General features: G+C 37.8%; 1 protein-coding gene across 1 annotated transcript in view; it reads left to right on the top strand.

The window, feature by feature from the left end:
• The window catches only part of UBE2U (ubiquitin conjugating enzyme E2 U), a 40,502-nt gene that overhangs the window by 13,515 nt on the left and 4,392 nt on the right, over positions 1–22,595 (top strand). Inside the window, exons 4-7 of the mRNA XM_067712689.1 lie at positions 66–163; positions 4,954–5,074; positions 11,855–11,903; positions 19,267–19,355. Coding sequence (XP_067568790.1) covers positions 66–163; positions 4,954–5,074; positions 11,855–11,903; positions 19,267–19,355 — 357 coding nt within the window. The remainder of the gene's footprint in view (positions 1–65; positions 164–4,953; positions 5,075–11,854; positions 11,904–19,266; positions 19,356–22,595) is intronic.

Below are 22,595 nucleotides of genomic sequence, written 5' to 3' on the forward strand. Positions count from 1 at the left end.
GTTGATGTTCATAAGTTTTAAATAATAATTTTATGTATTAATATTAATGTATTATTTTAATACAGTAGACCCACATACTGGCTGTCCCTGTATAGATTTTTTGGACAACACTCATAAGTGGAATAGAAGCTATACATTGAGCAGCATCTTACTTACCCTCCAGGTAAGAACAGATTAATATAATGCTGTCTTTAATACTTTTAATTACCCCAATTACTAAAAATATAACGAATAAAATGTACAATGCATAGTTAAATGTTTAAAGGATTTGAGTAAGCTTATATAAGTCAATAACATTTCTACGTCAAGACTGTAAAATGGAACTTGAATTATAAAGACGATTATTTTTAAAGTGAAATCGATAGATTAGGCCCTTCCCAGCCAAAGAATATGTATTTTATAAAAGAAGAAAAGAACTGTTTGGATGGTTTCAACTCTGGAAATACAGTCTTAGGTTTGCTTTTGGCTCCTAACTTCACTTTATAATGTTGAACAGGCCTTTTGGATCTTTCCACATTCATGAACCTTGCCTTCCTCCGAGAGGTGAATCAAGTGACTACAACGTAAAATGTTCAGCTTTATCCTTTGTTTCTGACAGTACTAGAGACCTGCTTTTATAAACTTTCATATCAAACCCAGTGAACAATTAAACCAGGAATTTCCTCCTCTCCTCAGTAGATGCCTGTTTCTAGAATGCACCCTTCACCTCCTAGATCCATGGTCTTTAGAAGTATGCCTCCGTGTTGCGTTATTCCCCACCCTCAAAGAGCCTCCCTTCTCATCCTGAAATGCTAAGATAAATGATTTGAGTGGCACTTGCTTTGACCACTTACATCTGGCTCAGCGAGATTCTATCCGCTAGAGTCTGTCCACGATATTCTATCTATTTATCATTGATAATATGTGGAGATAAACTATTAAATTTTGATCATCTGGAATACCTGGAGAATAAAGTATTCTGGCTTAATTGAATTTTCTCTGTAACATAGAATTATAACACAAATTTCATCTCTCCCATTTCTTGTTTTTGAAAATAAAATAAATCTAATCATTAACTTTCTGTCTAGTCATCTTAGTATGCTGAGTAAAATTTAATATTTTTAAAAATTCAATGTTCAATTTATTTATTCATTCATTCTACAAATATGTGTTGAGCATATATAGCAGTGCCAGGCCATGTTCTGGGAGAGAGATTGGAGCAAAAACTTTGAGGAAGTAAGTGAGCGTGTTGTGCAGAGATTTGTGATTGATCTTCTGGATTCCTTCAAACTGAGTCATCCTGTCTCTTCCACCTAAATAGGATTGGCCTTAAAAATAGTAAAAATGAATGTTCTCAGGAATGTAATGAGTGAGGGCAAACCAGAATGAAATGGTGAAAAATTTGAATAGCAGAATAATTTAATAAAAGGTACATTGAGGGCTGTAAGTGTAGATAGCTTGGCTTCACATCTTGGTTCTGCCACTTAATACCTTTGCACTGTTGGAAAAGTTTCTTCACTTCTCATTGCCTCAGTTTCTTCATCAGTAAAATGGGGCTGTTAGTAGCTACCTCATATAACTTGTGAGGACTAAATGAATAAATAACATGTAAAGTACTTAGAACCATGAGTTGTCCAAGCAAAGAATTCAATAAAATCTAGTTAATATTTTGATTGTTCTTAGTTTTAACCTGTAATACAAAATGACAACAAAGTATTGCCAAATACATCATGGAAAGCCAGTAGATTACACAGTTGTTTTTATTTTTCAAATAGATTTATAAAACAAATATGCCCACATTAGAGAAGATTTTTAAGATAGTGGAAAGGAAAAGAAAATCACTGGTAATCATAAAGAAAATTCCTTACCCTATTGTTATTAGCATTTTCTTCTAATTTTGTCTCCTGTGTTTCGATTTTAAATCTTCAGTTCCACATTTCCTGCAGGGTCAAGCCCAAATTCTGTTGCCTGACAAACGATGATCTACTTCTCACACCTCGGCCTTAACTCTCCCAAACACACTGTGGGATCCCGCTCCTATTGATATATTGATATCTTCTTTTTTTTTTTTTCCCCCACTCACAGTGCTTGGTTCAATTCATGTTAAAAAGCATTTATAGAGTTCTAAACTCTAAAGTTACAAACCTAAGTCATTCTTGCACTTTAAAAAGTGCTCAGTCCAGTTCCGCATCTGACTAGCAGCCCATTTTATTCCCTCTTTCTCAGTCTGTTCAGCAAGCAGCTGCTCACATTGTAAGGGTCGGGTCAATAGAGCCCTCCTCTGCAATGCCTTTCCTGATTTCCTTTCCTAGGTGAAATTGATGGCTTTGGTTTTGGCGGGAAGGAGGTTTTCTTTGCAAAGTGGTACCCTAAGCAAATCTCTATGAGAGCGCTATAATGCTCTAATACATATACTGTTTCCTTATCTGTCTTCCCCTGTTGGACTGTAAGCTCCCTGAGGTCAGGAAACAAGTCTAATTTGTGTGATAGGTCCTAAGTAACATGATTGAAGCAACAAATCTGAATTTTTACATCGTTGCAATGATGGTATATATGTTCAAATTATATAGCCTGTTTCTTTTTCACTTCACATTTTATCTCAAGTAATTCCAGATTGCTACAATTAATATTTTAATGGCTATTTAATAGTACTTTGAAGGTCAGTGCTGCCCAATAGAACTTTCCGTGCTTACGGAAATGTTCAATATCTGTGCTGTCCGATATAGTAGCCTCTAGTCTCATGTTCTGCTGAGCACTTGAAATGTGGCCACTGTAACTGAGGAACTGAGTTTTTCATTTTATTTAAGTAATTTAAATTGAGATTGCTTTCTGACTACTACCTTTTGAATAACAGGTGAGACACATTTATAATTATCACATTGTTATACAAGGGGGTGGTACTTGAAATGGTGCTTAAAATACTTTAAAGTCTAAATATGCTAATCATCTCCTCCGAAAATTTTTATAATCTTGATTTCTTTGAAAACTTGTACTTCCATATACAATGAAAAAGTAAGTACCAACACTCATCCACAGAAGAAATTCCAGTTTCATGGGCTATAACTAATTGGATATTACAACATGCACCCACTGGTACAGTTGTTTATTGATGCTTCAGATGTTTGTATTTATCCTCCAGATGGCTTTTTATATTATTTCATACAATCACATGGTGACTTTAAAAGTTGGACTGTTATTTTATTTTTTTACTATTTTAGCAGGGTGTCTGATTTGTATATTTTAATTATTCCTTACATTCTAGTTCTTAAAAAATCATTAAATATACTTAATAGCTTGTGTATATATTATATGAAAAGGTCTTAGGCACAGTGGTCAATGCAAAGACTATTGAATAAACTTTACCAGATGTGCCTCTCTGAGTAAGATTATCTCTCCAGCCAAAGAGCAAAAGCTCGCTCTTGAAGAAAAGTTTCATCTGCTTCCCACCCACTTTGAAAGATATAGTGCAATCCTTATTTAAGCAATTATAATATTCTGGGAAATATAGCCCAATGTGTTTTCCAAATAGAAAAAAAAAAAAAAACAGCAGAAAATTCTTGTTGGTTTTGAAATATCAGATGTCAGATTACTGCTTTTATTAGTGAAAGATTGCTATCATTTCCATGACTCTTAAGCCACAGTAATCCACTCTGACCTGTAGCTACACTTAAGACATTCTGGTAGTTGTTCTCTTGGCTATATTTTATTATCTATTTTGTATAACGTAAGATTCAGTATACTGAATTATTGAATAAATTTTTCAAATTTGGGCTAATATTAATTTTAAGATGCCAGATAAACAAGATTATGGTCTAGCAGAACTATTAAGTTTTAGTTACTACTGGTCACCTATTTCATCCAGATGTGCAAATACTATTGTAGGCAGAATTTTGAAGATGTCCCCCAAGACTCCTATTCTCTGGTTACTCAGTCAAACACTAATCTAGGTGTGAAGGAACTTTGCAGATGGAACTATGGTTACTAATCAGCTCACCTTAAAATAGAAAGGTTATTCCTGAAATATGCAGGGGGCCCAAAGTAATCCCATGAGCTCTTAACAACAGAAAAGGAAGACAGAAGAGTCACTCAGAGAAATACAGTAAAGACGGAGAAAGGATATGACAGGAGGGGAGCAAACACGAGAAGGATTTTTCACAACTTTGCCTCTGACACGTAGGGGTCCAAGTGTAAGGACTGGCGAGAGACATCTCAGGGTTGAGGGTAGCCCCCAGTTAATCACCAGGAAAGAAACGGGAAACTCAGTCTTACAAATACTGAAGTCAGGAACTGGATTCAGCTAACAGACAGCCTGAATGAGTTGGGAGACATGTTCTTCCCAGAGCCTCTGGTAAGAGCCCAGCCAATCGACGACTTGATTTCAGTCTTGTTCAGTCTGGAAAAGAAAAACCAGCCCAATCAACCTTCACTTCCTACTTGTAGAAATGTGAGATAATAAATTTGTGTTGATTTAGTTGCTAAATTTGTGGTAATTTGTTATAGCAGCAATAGAAAACTACTACAGATACCAAGTTAAGCATTCAGTGATCTGGAGGGATATTGAATTGCATGCAAGTTTTTAATACATGTGTTTGTTTATTCACGATCTAAATATGATCTCGTTAAAATGTAATGTATTTTTAATGGAAATGTTTCAATGTTTTCTAATGTTTACTTCCCTTTCCATAAAAAAATCAATTTAAATTTATGTGATAGGAAGAAATAAGTTACAGGAAGGAACTTGTAACTTGCTTTGATCCTAATGTTTGGCTCATGAATGTACAGTATAAAACCAAGATAGATCAAGTGTTTCTTGAGAGTAGGGACCATGTCTCTTTTGTCTTTGTCTCTATCTCCAGGTGGATACATTGTAGGCATTTAATGAATGCTTCTTGAATGTTGTATGTATTGGTTTGTCTTTTTGCTCTAAGAAAAAAGTTACTTTAAAAACTCTATGTTCTATATGTTTTCCTATAGGTTATGCTTTCTAATCCAGTGCTAGAAAATCCAGTGAATTTGGAAGCAGCCCATATACTGAATAAAGATGAAACTCTGTACAGGCAAATAATTCGAAGACGTTTCCACCAGCCATTACAATGTAAGAAGTGCCTACTTATTGTTATTTGCCAGTTATTAATTATACCAAGTAAATGATCTAGCAAGTAACTTGTATACGGCAATATTTTCTGTATCCATTTTCAGTAATGAAGTCATACTAAGATCTCTCCTACTGTACCTCTTTTTCAAATCCATCAGTGTGATCCCTTTTTTTTCCTAATTGAAGAATAGTTGATTTACAATGTTGTGTTAGTTTCAGGTGTACAGCAAAGTGATTCAGTTATACATACATATATATCTATTTTATATATCTGTTTTTTCAGATTCTTTTCCCTTATAGGTTATTACAAAATATTGAGTAGAGTTCCCTGTGCTATACAGTAGGTCCTTGTTGTCTGTTTTATATATAGTAGTGTGTACATATTAATCCCAAACTCCTAATTTACCCCTGCCCGCCCCCTTTCCCCTTTGGTAACCATAAGTTTTATTTTCTATGTCTGTGGGTCTATTTCTGTTTTGTATGTAAGTTCATTTCTATCATTTTTTTTAGATTCAACATATAAGCAATATCATAAGATATTTGTCTTTCTCTGGCTGGTTTAGCGTGGTCCTTTTTAAAAGATTACCAAAAATCATAGGCATAGTATCTTTAAAAGTAATGGTCGGGCCTCCCTGGTGGTGCAATGGTTGAGGGTCTGCCTGCCAATGCGGGGGACACAGGTTCGTGCTGTGGGGGATCCCACATGCCGCGGAGCGGCTGGGCCCGTGAGCCATGGCCGCTGAGCCTGCACGTCTGGAGCCTGTGCTCCGCAACGGGAAAGGCCACAACAGTGAGAGGCCCGCGTACCGCAAAAATAAATAAATAAATAAATAAAAGTAATGGTCATATGGGTGAATGACCATTCATATGGGTGAATGGTCATCTGATCAAAGCTAGTCTACCCATCATAAAGGTATGACATCAGTTTTAACTCTCTGATCTGTAATGGATATTTCTGACTTCACCTTTAGCACCCCCCAGATCTTACTGATCTGGGACTCCTTTCCCCTTGATTAGGAAAGCTTTCAGCATTTTTCTTTCTGGAGAGTTCTTCCTCCAGGTATTCCTTCAAAGAATCCATGTGGAAATGACATCTGAGCCTTTTCAGTCTTTCTGCTCTTTTTTTTTTTTTTTTTTTTTTTTTGCGGTACGCGGGCCTCTCACTGCTGTGGCCTCTCCCGTTGCGGAGCACAGGCTCCGGACGTGCAGGCCCAGCGGCCATGGCTCAAGGGCCCAGCTACTCCGCGGCATGTGGGATCCTCCCGGACCGGGGCACGAACTCGTGTCCCCTGCATCGGCAGGCGGACTCCCAACCACTGCGCCACCAGGGAAGCCCCTTTCTGCTCTATTGACCAATGTTTTCCTGATACCGTTGGTCTGCTCCCTCTCATCCTGCCAGGAACCTTTTCTTGACTCTTAATTCCATCGCCTCTATTGCTCCTGTGCTCTCTCTGGAGTTAGCAGAGCAATGCTGTTGGCTCCTTATGCCCAGGGGTGTTTGCCACACGTGAAGATTGGGATCCTAGTGACATAGCTCTTTCCTTTACATTCTGCCCCTCCTTTCAGCAGTACACAGCAGCCTCACACAGTAACTGGCATTATTAGCTCCCCAATCAGCAGGACTCACTGTTCAGACTCACTCTGCCAAACTGATGTCTCTTGTGCTTTTTCTCTCCATTAGATGTCCACGATCTCTTCTTGCATCCTCTTCTAGGACCTGCCAGCCCATTAGTCAGGTCTGTACAGTTTGTGGCTAAGTTCAAGTCCTCCTCCACAGGGCATCTGGGTCAGATGCAATATTGATCAGGCATCTTTTCCAGTATCTTCAAATATGTCATGATTGTCGCGGAGTTCCTCAAAATTTCCTCACAGTTTTGAGGCTGGTTTGTCCACAGAGGAATGGTACCGCTTCACTCTGATCATATTTCTGACCAACCAAAATACTGTAGCATCCCCCCTGTGTCCTCTGCACTCAGGAAGTGTTTGTGGAATGAGCAAATGAATGACATGTATCCCTTCTGTCATGCACTACAATACTGTCATTACCCAGAAATATTCTGTACAAAGCTATGTCCATATTCTAGTGAATGCAAATTTTAAAACTGGTTTTAAAGAATTTTCTATGGTAAATGACTTTGGTTTTGCCCTGCAGAGGAAGGATGAGAAGAAACTGCAAGACAAGTTGGCCCTTCCTTTTCTTCTTTCCTCTCAGGCTGACATCACCCTTCACTCCTTTCAGTCCTCCTGCTTTGCCAACAAACCAGACAGGAAAGCTGTCCACGTTGCCAAATCACCCAACAAATGAGTGACAAAGCAAATAGTGCTTTGGTAGGTTTTCACTATATGCTTTATTTGTGTTGGTGAAATATGTGGGAATCCAAGAGAGCAAATCGTTTTCAGCTTGCCTGCCATCACAGCAGGACTGGAGTGGTACCTATAGTGCCAGGAAGAAAATGATTTTCTGTGCTTCATAGGGAAAGAGTGCCGTGATGCAGCAGAGGCAGCTGCTGTGGTGGGAAATGAAGTGCAGAAAAATGCGTTCACTCTAAATTAGATGGTAGCATAGTACCATGTGGTTTTCTGTGAAAAACTGCATCCAATGAGAATTAATTTCCTGTAACAACTTTGAAAAGAAAAGGTCTCCACTACAGTGCTGCAAGAATCAGCTTTCATGTACGTTTAATATATTAATAAGAAGGTCTGGAAAATGCAGAGGAGAAATTATCCCATTTTTGGATAACACAAAAGTGGAACAGATAGTTACTTGTATACATGAGAAACTCAAGAGGCAGGTAATTGTATCATATCCGTAGGCATTAATTTTCGGCTACAGCAATATCCTCAGTGCCCAGGTAGCAGTCTCTGGCTATAAGTATTGAATAAAAATTTGTAGATTGAATGAATGAAAAAATACACATAAAGGGCTTCCCTGGTGGCACAGTGGTTGAGAGTCCGCCTGCCGATGCAGGGGACGCAGGTTCGTGCCCCGGTCCGAGAGGATCCCACATGCTGCGGAGCGGCTGGGCCCGTGAGCCATGGCTGCTGAGCCTGTGTGTCCGGAGCCTGTGCTCCGCAGCGGGAGAGGGCCACCTACTGCAAAAAAAACCCCATAAATTTAGATCCTGATTTTACTTCATAGTTTACAGAATGCTTTCACATACATTTATTCATCTGATCCTTAGCCTCTTCCCCTGAGGCAGCTGAGGATGGTGATGAAGGGATTAGCCCAAGGCCACACACAGCAAGCTGCAGGGCCAGAGATCCACCCTGGGCATTCCCCCTGCCGCCCTCCCCACCCCCCACCCTCCGCCCCGTGCCTCCAATTTAATGAGGTGAACATAAAGTCATTCATGTGGGATCAAAGAATTAAAATTTCCAAGTACTGAAGAGAAGAGACCTGACTTCATAGCAGACCTTTAGTCTATGAAAAATTCTTAGGAAGCTATTTGAACACAAGCTTAATGTGAAAAGCAAGTGCCCTTCTACCAAGCATGTGCGAAATGATAACTTGCCCGACTCTGGTTAGGTGGGCCCTTCTCTGGAATACCAGCCTTTTCCTTGGCGTGTTGACAAGAATGCACAAACTCTGAGTTCAAACCCGATTGGTGGGGACTTCCCTGGTGGCGCAGTGGTTAGGAATCCGCCAGCCAATGCAGGGGACATGGGTTCAATCCCTGGTCCGGGAAGATCCCACATGCGGCGGAGCAACTAAGCCCATGTGACACAACTACTGAGCCTGCGCTCTAGAGCCCACGTGCCACAACGACTTAAGCCCACACTCCTAGAGCCCATGCTCCGCAACAAGAGAAGCCATCGCAATGAGAAGCACATGCAGCACAATGAAGAATAAGCCCCCACTCACCACAACTAGAGGAACCCTGTGTGCAGCAGTGAAGACCCGACACAGACAAAAAAAAAAAAAAAAAACGATTGGTGGAGGTCCTGATGACCTTCCCATGTCCTGCAAGCCTCTTCTCCTTGTGGTCTGGACCCTGACTCCCTTACTTATAGTTTGGGTGCTCACACATACCAGACTGCCTGGGACAGGCTAGGCCCGTGAGCCATGGCCGCTGAGCCTGAGCGTCCGGAGCCTGTGCTCTGCAACGGGAGAGGCCACAACAGTGAGAGGCCCGCGTACTGCAAAAAAAAAAAAAACTATAATATAATTACTGACAGATATTATGACAGTCAAAATACAAGAATAGAGAAGAATTATAAAAATATTCGGGAGATTATACAACTAATTCACATTGCGTACTTTTAAAAAAACCCTGATGATTGTGCAAATCCATCCCATCCTCCTTGCAGTTAGGAAGATGTTGTGATAAGCATTTGATTCTTCTTCAATTTAAGTTCTCAATTTGTTCACTTTTTTTTTAAAAATTCTCTTAACAATAGAACAATTTTAGAGGAACTTGTTTCTACAATTGAAGCAGGTGATGTCTCGTAGGATTTCAGGTGTTGGGTTTTTTTCTCTTAAAGGGAGTACTGGTTGTTAGGTGTAGGAATACCCTTTCCTTTGGAAAAGATTCTTTCTTGATGTCAGGAGAAAGAGAAATTTAGTCCAGTAGCTTCTCATGAAAGAACATGAGCTTTAGCACCATCATTCAGAGCCAGTTTTGTTGTTGATGATTACAGTATTACTCCAGATATTCTGCTGTCTACAGATGTCAGGAGATGTGGAAAACCTGACTTTCACAGGATGGCCTGTATGGATCTGTTTGCTGGAGTTACAGACCTCTTTTGTCCTTTTTTGTATTTCACTGCACCAGATGTTCCAGGAACTTTTCAGCAAAGTCTCTGCTAAAGATGTTAAGTATTTATTTTCTATCAAAGAAATATTTGTGCATAGCTTTAAAGGACAGGTAACACTGATCGGTTTTTAAGGAAATACAGCAGACCTTGGAAGCCACACCTTCCATGGCTGAGAGCCGTCCCCACCCCGACAAGGTACCAACAGCTTTCAACACGTTTATCTGTTTCTTTTGGAATTCACCACTATATTGCTAAATTTATTCTGTACTAAATTTCTGGGGTTTTCAGTTTAGATATTACTTATGGGCTTCTTCTGAGAGATAAAGATTTAGTTTTTATGTGCCATTTCCACTCACGTTTTCTCTCCCCCATTCTCCTAGTATTGTTCGTTTACATTGATATGACTTAGTAAATATTCGTCATAGGTGAGCCACGAATGATTATTTTTCTTGTACAAATGGCCTGTTTTTTCATTCCCTTGCTTTTGTTTTCTGGATTTTTATTTGTTCTTTTTAAAAATATCTACCATTTATTTTTCCCCTAAGCTTTCTGACAGAGCTGTAAAGACAAACAAACAAACAAACAAAACACACACACCAGGTATTCAGTCAGTTTCATTTTTTCCCCTGGAAGACGTCTTTGCTGAGGCCCTCATGCGCCTCCTCCTTTTCTGAATTGGCAGTTCTCTCGTAGGGATCCTGGAGTGACCTTTTGGTCTGCCTCTTGGATTGGAGCTCTTGCTTGATCCCTCCTTTTCCTCTTGGTTGGTTTGCTCCTTCATTTTGTTGGAACACTTCCTCCAGGAGCTTCCAAGTACATGAAAGCTAAATCTTTTATTACTTCACATGCCTAAAAATGTATTTTTTCCACTCTCATATGTTCATAATTTGGTTAAACTTTAGTCTGAAAATGTTTTTCCTCCTCATTCATCATGTAGGGCATTTCATAGGCTGTTTAAATCTCAAACTCTAATTCTTTAGTTCTGGACTTTTTTCTTATATGATTTCTCTTATAATACCTGTCCCCTCCAGTTTCCCTGTTCTCTCTTCTAGATCTCCAAAGATTTAGACGTGGAATCTACTGATCTGTTACTCTGATTTTTTAAAATCTATTTTCTCCTATTATCCATCTCTTTGTTTTTCTGTTCTGTATTCTGGAAAATGTCCAGAAAAGTATGTTCCTAGTTCCTATTTTCTTCCTGCTTATTTGTTTTGGTTGTCATCCTTCATGATAATGACTTTACTCAGATATCTACTGATCTTTGACTATGTGTCTGTATGATGGACACACGATGAATGAAAATCATTCATTGAAAAGGTTGGAAATTTTGGATACAGATTGGACTTGTTGATGGTTTTGTTTCATTATAGGGTTATTCAGTGGGGACCTGACCTTACCTTTAGCTAGGCTTGACTATTTTTTCTGAGACACATCCTCCAGTCTTATGCCTGAAGAGAGAGGTGTTAACTACTTACACTCTAGGAGCTGGACAGAGAGTGAGAATAAGGAACCTTTCTTATCCAATACGATTTATTTGATTTATTCCCTGCCTTCAGTCGCTTACCATACTCTTGTTCTGCTATCTCCCGAATCTCTCTGGTTCACTTTCTCCAGAATTAGGCATACTCCCTCCTGCCTGGGCAGTGGTGGTCTTCTGGTTGCATAGGATGAAGGCTATGTCTTTGGGGTTCATGCTATACCTGTCAGTTTTCAGAGGTCTCTGGTACCTCCAATTCCTGAGTGTTTCTCAAGTTCTGAAGTGTAAATCTGCTTGCTTTTTATTGGCCTCCCCTCATCAGGTCGTTAGGTTTCAAGTTTCTATGGCCTGTTAAGATAGTTACCACTTGACATCTGCTTTCCATCTTGAAAATTTTTCTTGCCATCTTTCTTTTGAACTCCTTGAGGTTTTATACTTTATTTTTATTCCTTTCTTACCATCTTATTGAGGCTTTGGAAAGAATGCACATAAGGCCATATATTCAGTCTTCCGAGTAAACCAGAATCTTTTCATATTTTTCTTTACAGCAAAAGATGACAGTTCTGAGTCACCTAAAGAGCCAGATAAATTTAACAGGTAAGTTTTTCTTTATACAATTTTTGGCCAATTTATACACTAAAAGAACTATTGATTTAACCTGTGTTTTCTATCATAATTGTATTTTCATTTTTTTAACTTAGAAAAATTATTTTTCATTTAAATATATTTTCCCTCCCAATACCTTTTAAAAATGATGTTTTCAGGAAGAATATGGAGAATCTTGAATTCTTTCTAGTCTATTGAATTAAAATTGATGTAACTATGTTAGTTGCCTATTCTTTTAGTTTTTATTTCTGAAAAGGAAAAAAAATGTTGTCTACATTATAGATCCAACCATTATAGATCACAAAAATCCAAGCAATTTAGGAGACAATAAAGTCCTGGAGGAAAATGGTGAGAGTTAGGGCTAAAGCCATTGTACACTTGGGAGACCACCTGACAATGTGACATCAATTCAGCCTTGAACACCTGGACAAGGTGTAGGTTCTGCAGCATTCAGCTTCTCTAGCATTTCCATCAGCCTTATTTTGATAGTTAATCAGATGCAGAAAACAGCCAGCTTACTAGTGTTGACATAATACTTGATCTATCTTGGTTTTATACTATACATGCTCCAAAACAAGGATCCTCTTAGTGGATTAATAATAGTAAAATGTTCCCAAAGGACTGAAATCAAAAGGAACCCTCAGATCGGGGCTCTGTCCCAGAATGTGGGACAATGTTATGTCAAGGGGCTCTGTGCCTGGACGTGTTAGAAGCTCAGAATTAGAAGACCCAGAAAAACCGACAGAATGATTAATTGGGACCTGACAGGAAGAACGTTGACCTTGTCTGTCCCCTAGCACTCAGATGAAGACCAGCCAGTAGCAGTGGTGGGGTCTGTCTCAGGCAGGAGCAGGAGGAAGGGCAAATCCCATTACAGGGAGAAAACTTTGGCCCTTTGGTTCTTTGTCTGGGGCAATGAGTCCCTCATCAGACAGGCAGCAAGGTAACCAGACGGCACCATAAGGATCCAGCACTGATCACAGGATTATAAAATCTAGGGTCTGGGAGAAAGACTTAAACTATAACTTTAGTCAGAAACAACTCGAGAGCCATGGTGAGATAAACTTGTAAATGGTGTTATCTTGAAAAATCGAGATTCGTGACAATGAAAGGAAAAAAAGGGGGGTGAAAAGTTGGGAGAGAGTGATGTTTTAACAGGTACAGTGAGATTCAGGGCAGAGGGAGTAACTAGGGTATTGATTCTAAATTGGATGTGAGAGTGGTGTGTTAGAGGCTCCGAAGGAAGGCCAATGCAGCTGGAACACAGCAAGGGGGAAAGAAGAGATGGGTAGGAGATAGAGTAAGAGATGTAGACAGGGCCAGATCACCTAGAGCTTTATAAACCAGGTAAGGAATTTGCATTTCATTAACCTTTCAGTGGGAATTGGGACACAGCTGGACAGCTTTTAAGAAGGGGAAAGACATAATCAGATTTACATTTTAAAAGGACTACTTTAACTGCGATGTGGGGAATCAATTGTGAAGGATCTAAGGCGGAAGCAAGGAGAAGAATTATTGGGTTATTTTAGTAGACCAGGGGAGAGGTGGGGTGGTATGAGCTAGGGCTGAGGACATAGATATGGAGAGGGAGATGAGTGGATGAATTGGATGGATTCAAGACTTAGTTTGATTGATGTGGGGAATGAGAGAAAGTGGAACCAAGGGTTATTACTAGATTGTAGTTTGAACTGGATGGGTACTGCGGTGACTTACTGAGATGGGAGAGATTGGAAGATCACACCACTGGCTGAAACTAACAATCCCAGTTATTGATGAGGCTGTGATTGCACTGTAGCTCTCCTACATTGCTGTGTACATTGTTGTACCATTTGACACGCCCACAGACAGTCTGGAAAACAGTTTAGCAGTTTCTTATAATGTCAAACATTCGCCTGCCCTCTAACCCACTCCTAAAGTATTTATCTTAGAGAAATGAAAGTATATATTCACCAAAAGACTTGCACACAAATGTTCATAGGAGCTTTATTCGTAATATCCCAAACTGAAAACAACTAAAATGTCCATCAACAATCAACATTATATATTCAACAGTTGAACATTATATATTCAACAGTCGAATATATAAATAAATTGTGTTATAGTTATGAATTGAATACTCTCAGCAATAGAACTGTTGATACATGCAACAACATGGAATAATAATGCAGACATTATGTTAAGAAAAAAAAAACCAGAGTTATAAAAGAGTGCGTGCTGTACAATTCAATGTATATGAAGTTCTAGGACAGGCAAAACTAATCTATGGTGATAGAGATTGGATCAGTGATTACCCAAAGTGTCAAGGGAGATTGACTGGGAAGGGGCAGTAGGGAACTTTCAGGACTAATGAAAATATTCTATATCTTGTTTGGGCTTATGGTAATGCAGGGGTCTGCTTTTATTAAAACTCATCAATCTGTACTCAACCTATGCATTTTATTGAATGTAAATTACACTTTAATAAAGTTGAATTTTGAAGGTATTCAACTAACTTTACAACTCTTTTAGAAATCTAAATTTACTTCAAATAAAATCTTTTTTAGAAAGGCATTCAAACTCTTCCAATAAATAGAGACAGTGAGTATGCTACCAAACTTCCAAACTCTGATTCTAAAATCAGAGATCATTACAAGAAAGGAAAATTATAGGTCAATACCTCTTAAATCTGAAATGTATAAATCATAACCAAAATATTAGCAAATTGAACCCACTGATATATAAAAAGGGATAGTACATCATGACTAAGTGGACTTTATTTCAGGAAAGCCAGGTTGGTTTAAAATTTGAAAATCAATCCTTGTAACTCACCTAGTTAACCAAATAAAGAGAAAAAAACCATAGACTTATCTAGGTGAACCAGGAGACACATTTAATACCCATTCATGATAAAAATTCTCAGCAAACTAAGAGTAGAAGAGAATTTCCTTATTTCAATAAAAGGAGTCTACAGAAATCCAACAGCTAACTTCACACTTAAATGTGAAATGTTGAGTGCTTTTCTCCTGAGTTTAGGAACAATGCAAATATGCCCATTATCACCATTTCTATCCAACATTGTACTGGAGTCCTAGCCAGTGCAATGAGGGAAGGAAAAAAAAACAAGTTATAAAATGTGGAAAGGGTAAAGTAAACCATCTTTATTCACAGACAACAGAACTATATACATAGTAAAATCCAAATAAATATACAAAGCTTGAAAATTTGAAAATTAATCAGTAAATTTAGCAGGGATCCTGGATACAAGATGAATATTTAAAAATCAACTATATTTTTATATACTAGCAATCAACACATAGAAAATGAAATTTTAAAAATACCATTACAACAGCATCAAAATGTAACAAAAGATGAATAAGGTATCCATACTGAAAAATCACAAAATATGAGAGAAATTTTAAAAGACATAAAGAAATAGAGATATACAAAGTTTATGGCTTGGGAAAGACTCAATATTCTTACAGTGTCAACTCTTCCCAAATTATAGATTCAATTCAGTCTCAGTCAAAATCTCAGCAGCCTTATTTTTTTCTGAAAACTGACAAGTGGTCTAAAATGTATCTAGAAATGCAAAGGGTTTAGAATAACAAGGCAATCTTGAAGAAGAACAGAGGGGATAAACACTCTCAGAGATCAAGATGTATTAGAAAGCTAGAATAAGTTTCACTCTGATTGGAGCTATTTAGGTCAGATTCCTGTCCCTAAACTAGTTATCACTCAACTGGCTTAGAGCCAGGGGTGGGGTCAGTCCCATCAGACCACAGGGCATGTACAGAATGGGAGAAGAATGGAACAGCTATCGGGGAGGCAACCACAATATCCACTGTGACAATCTTCATGTCTGTATTATTTTTATTGTACCTGAACTTTAATAAGTAAGACTTTGACAGGCACAGAGGGCAAAAGACTCTCTAATAGAACTGCTTGCACAGACATGGAAATGTAATATTTTGGTACACTCAGGATCACCAGGAAGTTCCATGTGACGGAGCCTCTGGATGTGGAGTGAATGACGGGAGAAAAGGCTGGAAATGGCCAGATGATGAAGAACCTCAAGTTCTATTTAAAAGTTGTTTATATGTCATCCTATAGAACTATTTACCAACTGTGGCTTTCAAGCAGAGGCATGATAACCTGGAATAGGGAGAGACTGAGGTAAATGAACAATTAGGAAGCTGTTTAGCATTTACAGGAGAAAAATGATGAGCTACTTATCCAAGGCAGTTGAGGAGACCAGCTGACACTGAGTGCTGAGGGATGCTAAACCCTTACTTGGCTGCTTTTATGCATGTTCACAACCACCACTGGAGAAAGTTCTATCTCTGGAAACGTGGAGAGGTTAGGCTACATGCCCGGAGTTACACAGCTAATAAGAAATGGTGCCAGAGTGTTTTAACCCAGGCCAGCTGATTCCAGAGCCTGTGCTCTTGGTCATGATACTGTTGAATACGTGACTAAATATCCAGAGATATTTAAGAATTTAGTCATTAGGCTTTGGCGATGGTTGGGATGTTGCTTCCATGAAATAGCGCTGCCATGATTCTCTTCTTCCCTTAATGATCCTTTTGGTTTCTTTCACAGGTCCCCCTTAACTGTGAATTGGTTTCTGCTCACTCTTTTCTAAACACTTACTTACTCTTTTGGAGTTTGTTTTCCCTACTGGCATCATCTATCAACCTTTGTGTTGATTTGACCTACATTTCTTATTTCCAGTCCCAATTTCTCAGTCACACTCCTGAAGGTCATCACCTACAACCCATGTTTAAAATTAAACTCATATTTTACTTCGGTTTCTCTAGACGCTTTCTATTAATAGCAAAGCTAAGTGGTCTTCTGGGTTTTAGGAGAATATTTGACCCTCAAATTCCTTCACTTTTCACACCCTATCAGGCAACTGGTTCAGTCAATTCTTTAGCATTCTCGTAGATTCATCTCCTCCCCTTCCTGATCTTTGCTCCCACCCGAGTTTTAGCTCTCAGAATCTCTTGCCTGCGTTACTGAATTTATTTCCTAACTGGTCCCCCTACATTTAATCTCTCACATAATCCTCTCTGCATGCTAATGCCAGAGAAAACTCTTACTCAATCACTGATTTCATAGTTTACTTGCCTTATTTGAGAACTTCTGATTACTGTCTATCACCTAATAAATCAAGGTTACTGAATCGAGTCTAATCCATTCTCTGCCTAAATTTGAAGAGCCAGCATTGCCTAGTTTCACCTATTTTTATCAAATTCCAATTCCCCTGAAATTGGAACTCTCTACTCTAGTCAATTATCTTGTTACTCTCACCTCTTCCCCCAACATCCTCTGTACGTAGGCATGCACACACCATGCTCCTTGCCATCTAAGCTATTGCTAATACTGATTCCCTGGCCTAAAATGCCTCCTTCCTTTGTCCCAGGTCCATATCCAGGTGACACTTTCCCTAATGGCTCCAAAACAAAGTTACAGCTCCCTCCTCCAAATTTTTTTTGCTTATTGCCACTGCCAAAGAAGTATCTGTCATTGTAGTCTCCAAATGTCTATGTTAAATGATGTAACAGTTTATTATGTTAATATATAAAGCTATTCTATTTACTAGTTCAGATATATATCTTATTTTCCCAACAGAATAATAATAAGCAGTGAGGTTCAGTTTAAAATTATGTCTTCTACTTTTTCATATTCATAATGCCAACAATAATACTCAATAAATTCCTGTTATTGGTTGAAACTATAAACACATGTATTTTTTTATGCTGTACACATCCCTTCATATTTTATCTGAATAATAGTAAATAGTTACTGTTCTCTTATTTTAAGAGGCTATTTCCTTTATAGAATTGAAAGTGCAGATACTCCCAAATGTTTGAGGCATTCTGTTTTGTATATTCAAACTATACTAAAGTTATACCTTTTAGAGTAATATTTTTAATTATTCTAGGGGAATAAAAGAAAGCCCCTGAAGGCTAACAGCTTGAAATTGAACAGGACACCATTGGGAAGGGAGAGGGTCATGGGTCATCGTCAAACAGACAAAAAACAATGGAGACGATTGTGCCTGAAGATGGTGTATTTTTTTTTTCATGAGACAGTATGTTGACAGTTTCCTTCCTCTTGGGTCATTGTTGTCTGCTAAGTGATCTGTGACAGCAAATTGATCACAAGCTTTTTCATGCAGGAGATAAAATGCAACCTTTCATTTTGTTACCTCCGTTGCCAAATGCTGAAACATTTCATTGGCAAATTAATGTTAGTTTAGTATATCATTTAGTAGTATAAAGCACGCATGTAGCTCTGGAAGCAATAATAGTAGTGATTAATTTATCTTTACCAAGTTTCAGATTTCTACTTAAGTGTGATTACAAAAGCAATAACACACTTGAAAAATGTTAGTCTTAAAATTAGGTGTCCGTAATTATCATTTAAATAAATGAATGCATTAACAAATTTAGATATTGCCCCCATTAATTTCAAAATTGAGTCAGATATTAAGGTACCTATGATTTACCTATAAAAATTAATGCTAATAACCTATTATAACTGAAAATTTGCTTCTTCCTCCAAAGAGCTAGGAATTTAAAATTAAAACAGACATAAAGTCTTTTATATTTGATGTTTAAGCATCTGTTTAAGTCAGTTAATAGATGATTTCACATGTCTGAAAAATATCTGAAAGTAATGTTTTGTTTGTGGAGTGTTGAGAATCTCTGCATTCAAGAAGATTGTAAGAAAAAAATTGGAAATGCAGTTATTTAAGAGTAAGAGACTGTTTCATAGGTCCCGTTTAATACTTTGTAACAGTCTTTGCTCTCCCATTAGGATTTGGTAATATTAGCACTGGGAAGGAAATGTGCTGGCAGTAATATTAGAAAAGAGTTGTTTATTTTCCCTCATTGAAAGTGGCCAGATTCTGTGTAAAGATTAAACTAATCTCAATTCTGGTGTTTCATTTCTCCTCATAATAAAAAGAAAATAAAGGTGATTTTACTAAAATTTGGCATAGAAATTTAAGAAAGTTGTTTATCGTAGAAAGAGAAAATGTACAGCTATGATGTTTTATTTAAAGTTCTTTTCAATGTTAGTCACGAAAGGCACAGTTATCTTAAACCTATATTTTTCTTTTTATAATATATACATGGATGCACATTTACACTTATTATAGAAAACTGGTTTGGATGGACCTTTTTTTGTGATTTGCATGTATTCGTGGAAAATTATGTTAGATTCATTTGTTAGAAATAACTATGTGAGAATTTGCAGATCAGCCTAATGTCTTGTGACAAGGTATCTGAAAGAGTCCGCTCTGATAAAAATAATTTTAAAAAGCAAACTTTCATGCTACTCACTGTCTGATCTTATTTTGTATTTTCAGATCAATTAAATCAGTCTCATTTTATGATTACTACAAGACATGGTCTAGAATAGCCACATCAAAAGCCACAGAATATTACAGAACTCCATGTAAGGTGATCTAACCTTGTCTTATTTTTGCGGGGAGGGGGGTTGGTATATTAATCTCAACATTCTCAGCTTGTCTTGCTTTCAAAGACTAATTGACACATACTTGGAATCTGAGGGTGATAAACTTCTTTGTTGGCTCTATATACTAATCATTCAACAACTGTTCATTTAGTCCCTCTTTTGTAAAGAGTCCTGGACTGAAGTCTGATTAAAAGCCCAAAGGAAAGATAGGCAATTGGACGAATAAAAGACAAAGTTCTCGGTCTTTTGAGCTTTACTTTACGCCCTTTACCCCAGAAGGAAACCTTCATAGCAGGAGGAAACTTTCTGGTGCTAAACACAATTATCCCCAAAGCCAGAGATATTATTAAGTAGAAAGACAGCAAGAAAACCTGGGGATGCTCAGTTATATCAGTCGAAGGAAAAATCATCTGTTACCATCATACATTAATAACTAGAAAGATGGAATAGGAGAGCTGGACAACTTTTTGGTCCCATTTAATCTAATCTTTAGAGTACTGTTTCATTATTTGTATCAAAGTAGGTTAGCCAGTCTGCACACATTTACTGAAATACGACTTTGCTTCAGCTATCCTGCAAAATGGTACATTCTGAAGTTATCAGTGACTTCCGAATTCCCAGATTCAGTGATTACATTTTTTTAGTCTTTATCTTACTTGAAATCCTATTGGCTATGCTCTCCTTGAGTTAGAAGACACCACGTATCCATGGTTTTCCTCTTACCTTCCTAAGCGCTCCTCTGCCTCTTTCCTTAGCAATAACTTCTTCATTCAGTATTCTCTGCCCAGCTCTCTTAAAGAGACCTCATCCATCACTATGATTTTCGTTAGCCCACATGCCAGTAATTCCTAAAGCCTCATCTCTAGCCAGGCTCTCTTCTGAATTCTGAATGCATATTTACAGTTGTGTAATAAGGCACCTCATACCCAAGATGTCCCAAAGTGAATTCATTATGTTGCTCCAAAACCTATTCTCCCTCCTTCATTACCTCTCTTGGTTAGTGGTAGGTCACCGTTCTTGCATTTACTTGCCAAGCCAGAATCATAGACACTTCCTAGTCCTCTTTATCTCCCTTATTAAGCCTTATTGATTTTATCTCCTGCAACATTACCAATGTTTCCCCTCTACTCCACCTCCATGACCACAGCCTTAATTTGTGGTCTCATTGTGTTTCATCTCATCATTGTGATAGTCTACTAATTGGTTTTAAGAGAACAAAATATCACCCAGAAAAAAAAAATCATATCTAGTTTTAAGACACAAATTAGAGCAAAAAGGAGTACTAAGCTTAATAAATATAAAAATGTGAGGTCAATAATTTCTAAGAAATTACTTGTTCTTTCAGGATGTTGGTTATTAGTTATTTTGTGATTATATATTATCTTCCTCACTGACTCGTAGATTAGTGATTAAGAAAAATAACTTGTTCAAGGTGCTTTAAGGAGTAGTCTTTAACAACACTATCAGTGTAAAAGAGTTTTATTGATTTTGATACCAGATTACATGAATGTTTACTTCATTTAAAAGATTTTGATTGAGCGCTTCTTAGTCGATTCAGCAAACACATCTTGAGTACTTGCTATGTAAGAGGCTCTGAGGAGCTCAGATGGGTTCCAGGAGGTGATAACCCTTAACAGATGTGGTGTCAAGAGGCAGTTGGCATGCTCCAGGGAATGATTCAGCGTCCAACTCCTTCAACCAAAAAACAAACAGATTGTTATAGGTTGGTGCTTTATGGAATAACGTGTAAATATATGAAGGCTCTTGGAAACTCCAAACTGCTAGGAAAAAAACAGAAGCACATGCCCAAACAAAGAAATTCCAAAATGATTGTCTTATAATAAAGAATAATTTTAAAATGGAAGTAATAATGAAGTATCACTGGCTACAGTTTCTTCTTCAAAAGAGTTTGACACCAAAATATTTAAGTTGGTTCTTGTTTCTACATCTGTCACTAACCTAGTATGTAATTCATTTCTCTTTATGAAGGCAATAGCTGGTAATGGTTACCTCTAGCCCAGAAGAATTTCAGAGACTTTGATTCTAGCCCTTGGTGCAAGATTTCACAATCACTCTGCCTCTCTTTCCTACAGAGATTTGTCGTAAGAATATTTCAAAAGCTTTCCTTCAATAATAACCAGCACTTAATTAAAAAAAATTAAATGTAAACCTTACATGTGCTGCTGGCCAATTTTGTCTTTGGATAGTTCAACTGGATGAGATCCAATACTATCTTTTTTAATGGCTTAATTTCCTGGCAATAAGAAAGATGAAGCTGTTAGATTATAGAATGCTTCTTTAACTACTCAAAAATAAAGGGGGAACTTCTAATAACTTCATTTTCTACAGTTATATTTTTATCACTGGAAAGATTATTAAACTCTTGTGCATATTTTTAAAAGCTTTTTATTTTACGAATAGTGATGAGTAAGGTTATATTATGATTTTTTTTTTCGGTACGCGGGCCTTTCACTGTTGTGGCCTCTCCCGTTGCGGGATGCGCAGGCTCAGCGGCCATGGCTCACGGGCCTAGTCGCTCCGCGGCATGTGGGATCTTCCCGGACCGGGGCATAAACCCGTGTCCCCTTCATCGGCAGGCGGACTCTCAACCACTGCGCCACCAGGGAAGCCCTATGTTATGCTTTTGAGTATTAACTCTATTGCATATCTTTGTGCCGCAAATCTGTACATAGTCATGTATGCCATAATACTAGTAAGTTTATTCTTGTATAACACAGTTTACAGAGTATACTCCGTATTGTTTTTCTTATTTATTTTTAATTGAGGTATAGTTGATGTACAATCTTATGTAAGTTTCAGGCATACAACTTAGTGATTCACAATTCTTAAAGGTTACGGTCCGCTTATAGTTATTATAAAATATTGGCTATATTCCCTGTGTTGTACAATATATCCTTGTAGCTTATTTATTTTATGCATAGTAGTTTGTACCTCTTAATCTGTATTTTTTAAATCATCCCAATCTTATTGTCCTTTCATTCACTTACCAACCAATATTTATTGAACACCTAGTATATGTCATGCAGAGTTGTATATCAACCCAATGAGCTCGGCATTGTTATTACTCTGTTTTACACATGAGAAAACCAAGACCAAAGGAAGCTAAGTAATTTACCCTAAGGTCACACATGGAATATCATATATTGGTAAGAGTGTAAATTCTGGATACATATTGCCAGGGTTTAATCCTGGCTCTGC

This window comes from Pseudorca crassidens, chromosome 2 (assembly GCF_039906515.1).
Source record: "Pseudorca crassidens isolate mPseCra1 chromosome 2, mPseCra1.hap1, whole genome shotgun sequence".
Classification (NCBI taxonomy): Eukaryota; Metazoa; Chordata; class Mammalia; order Artiodactyla; family Delphinidae; genus Pseudorca; species Pseudorca crassidens.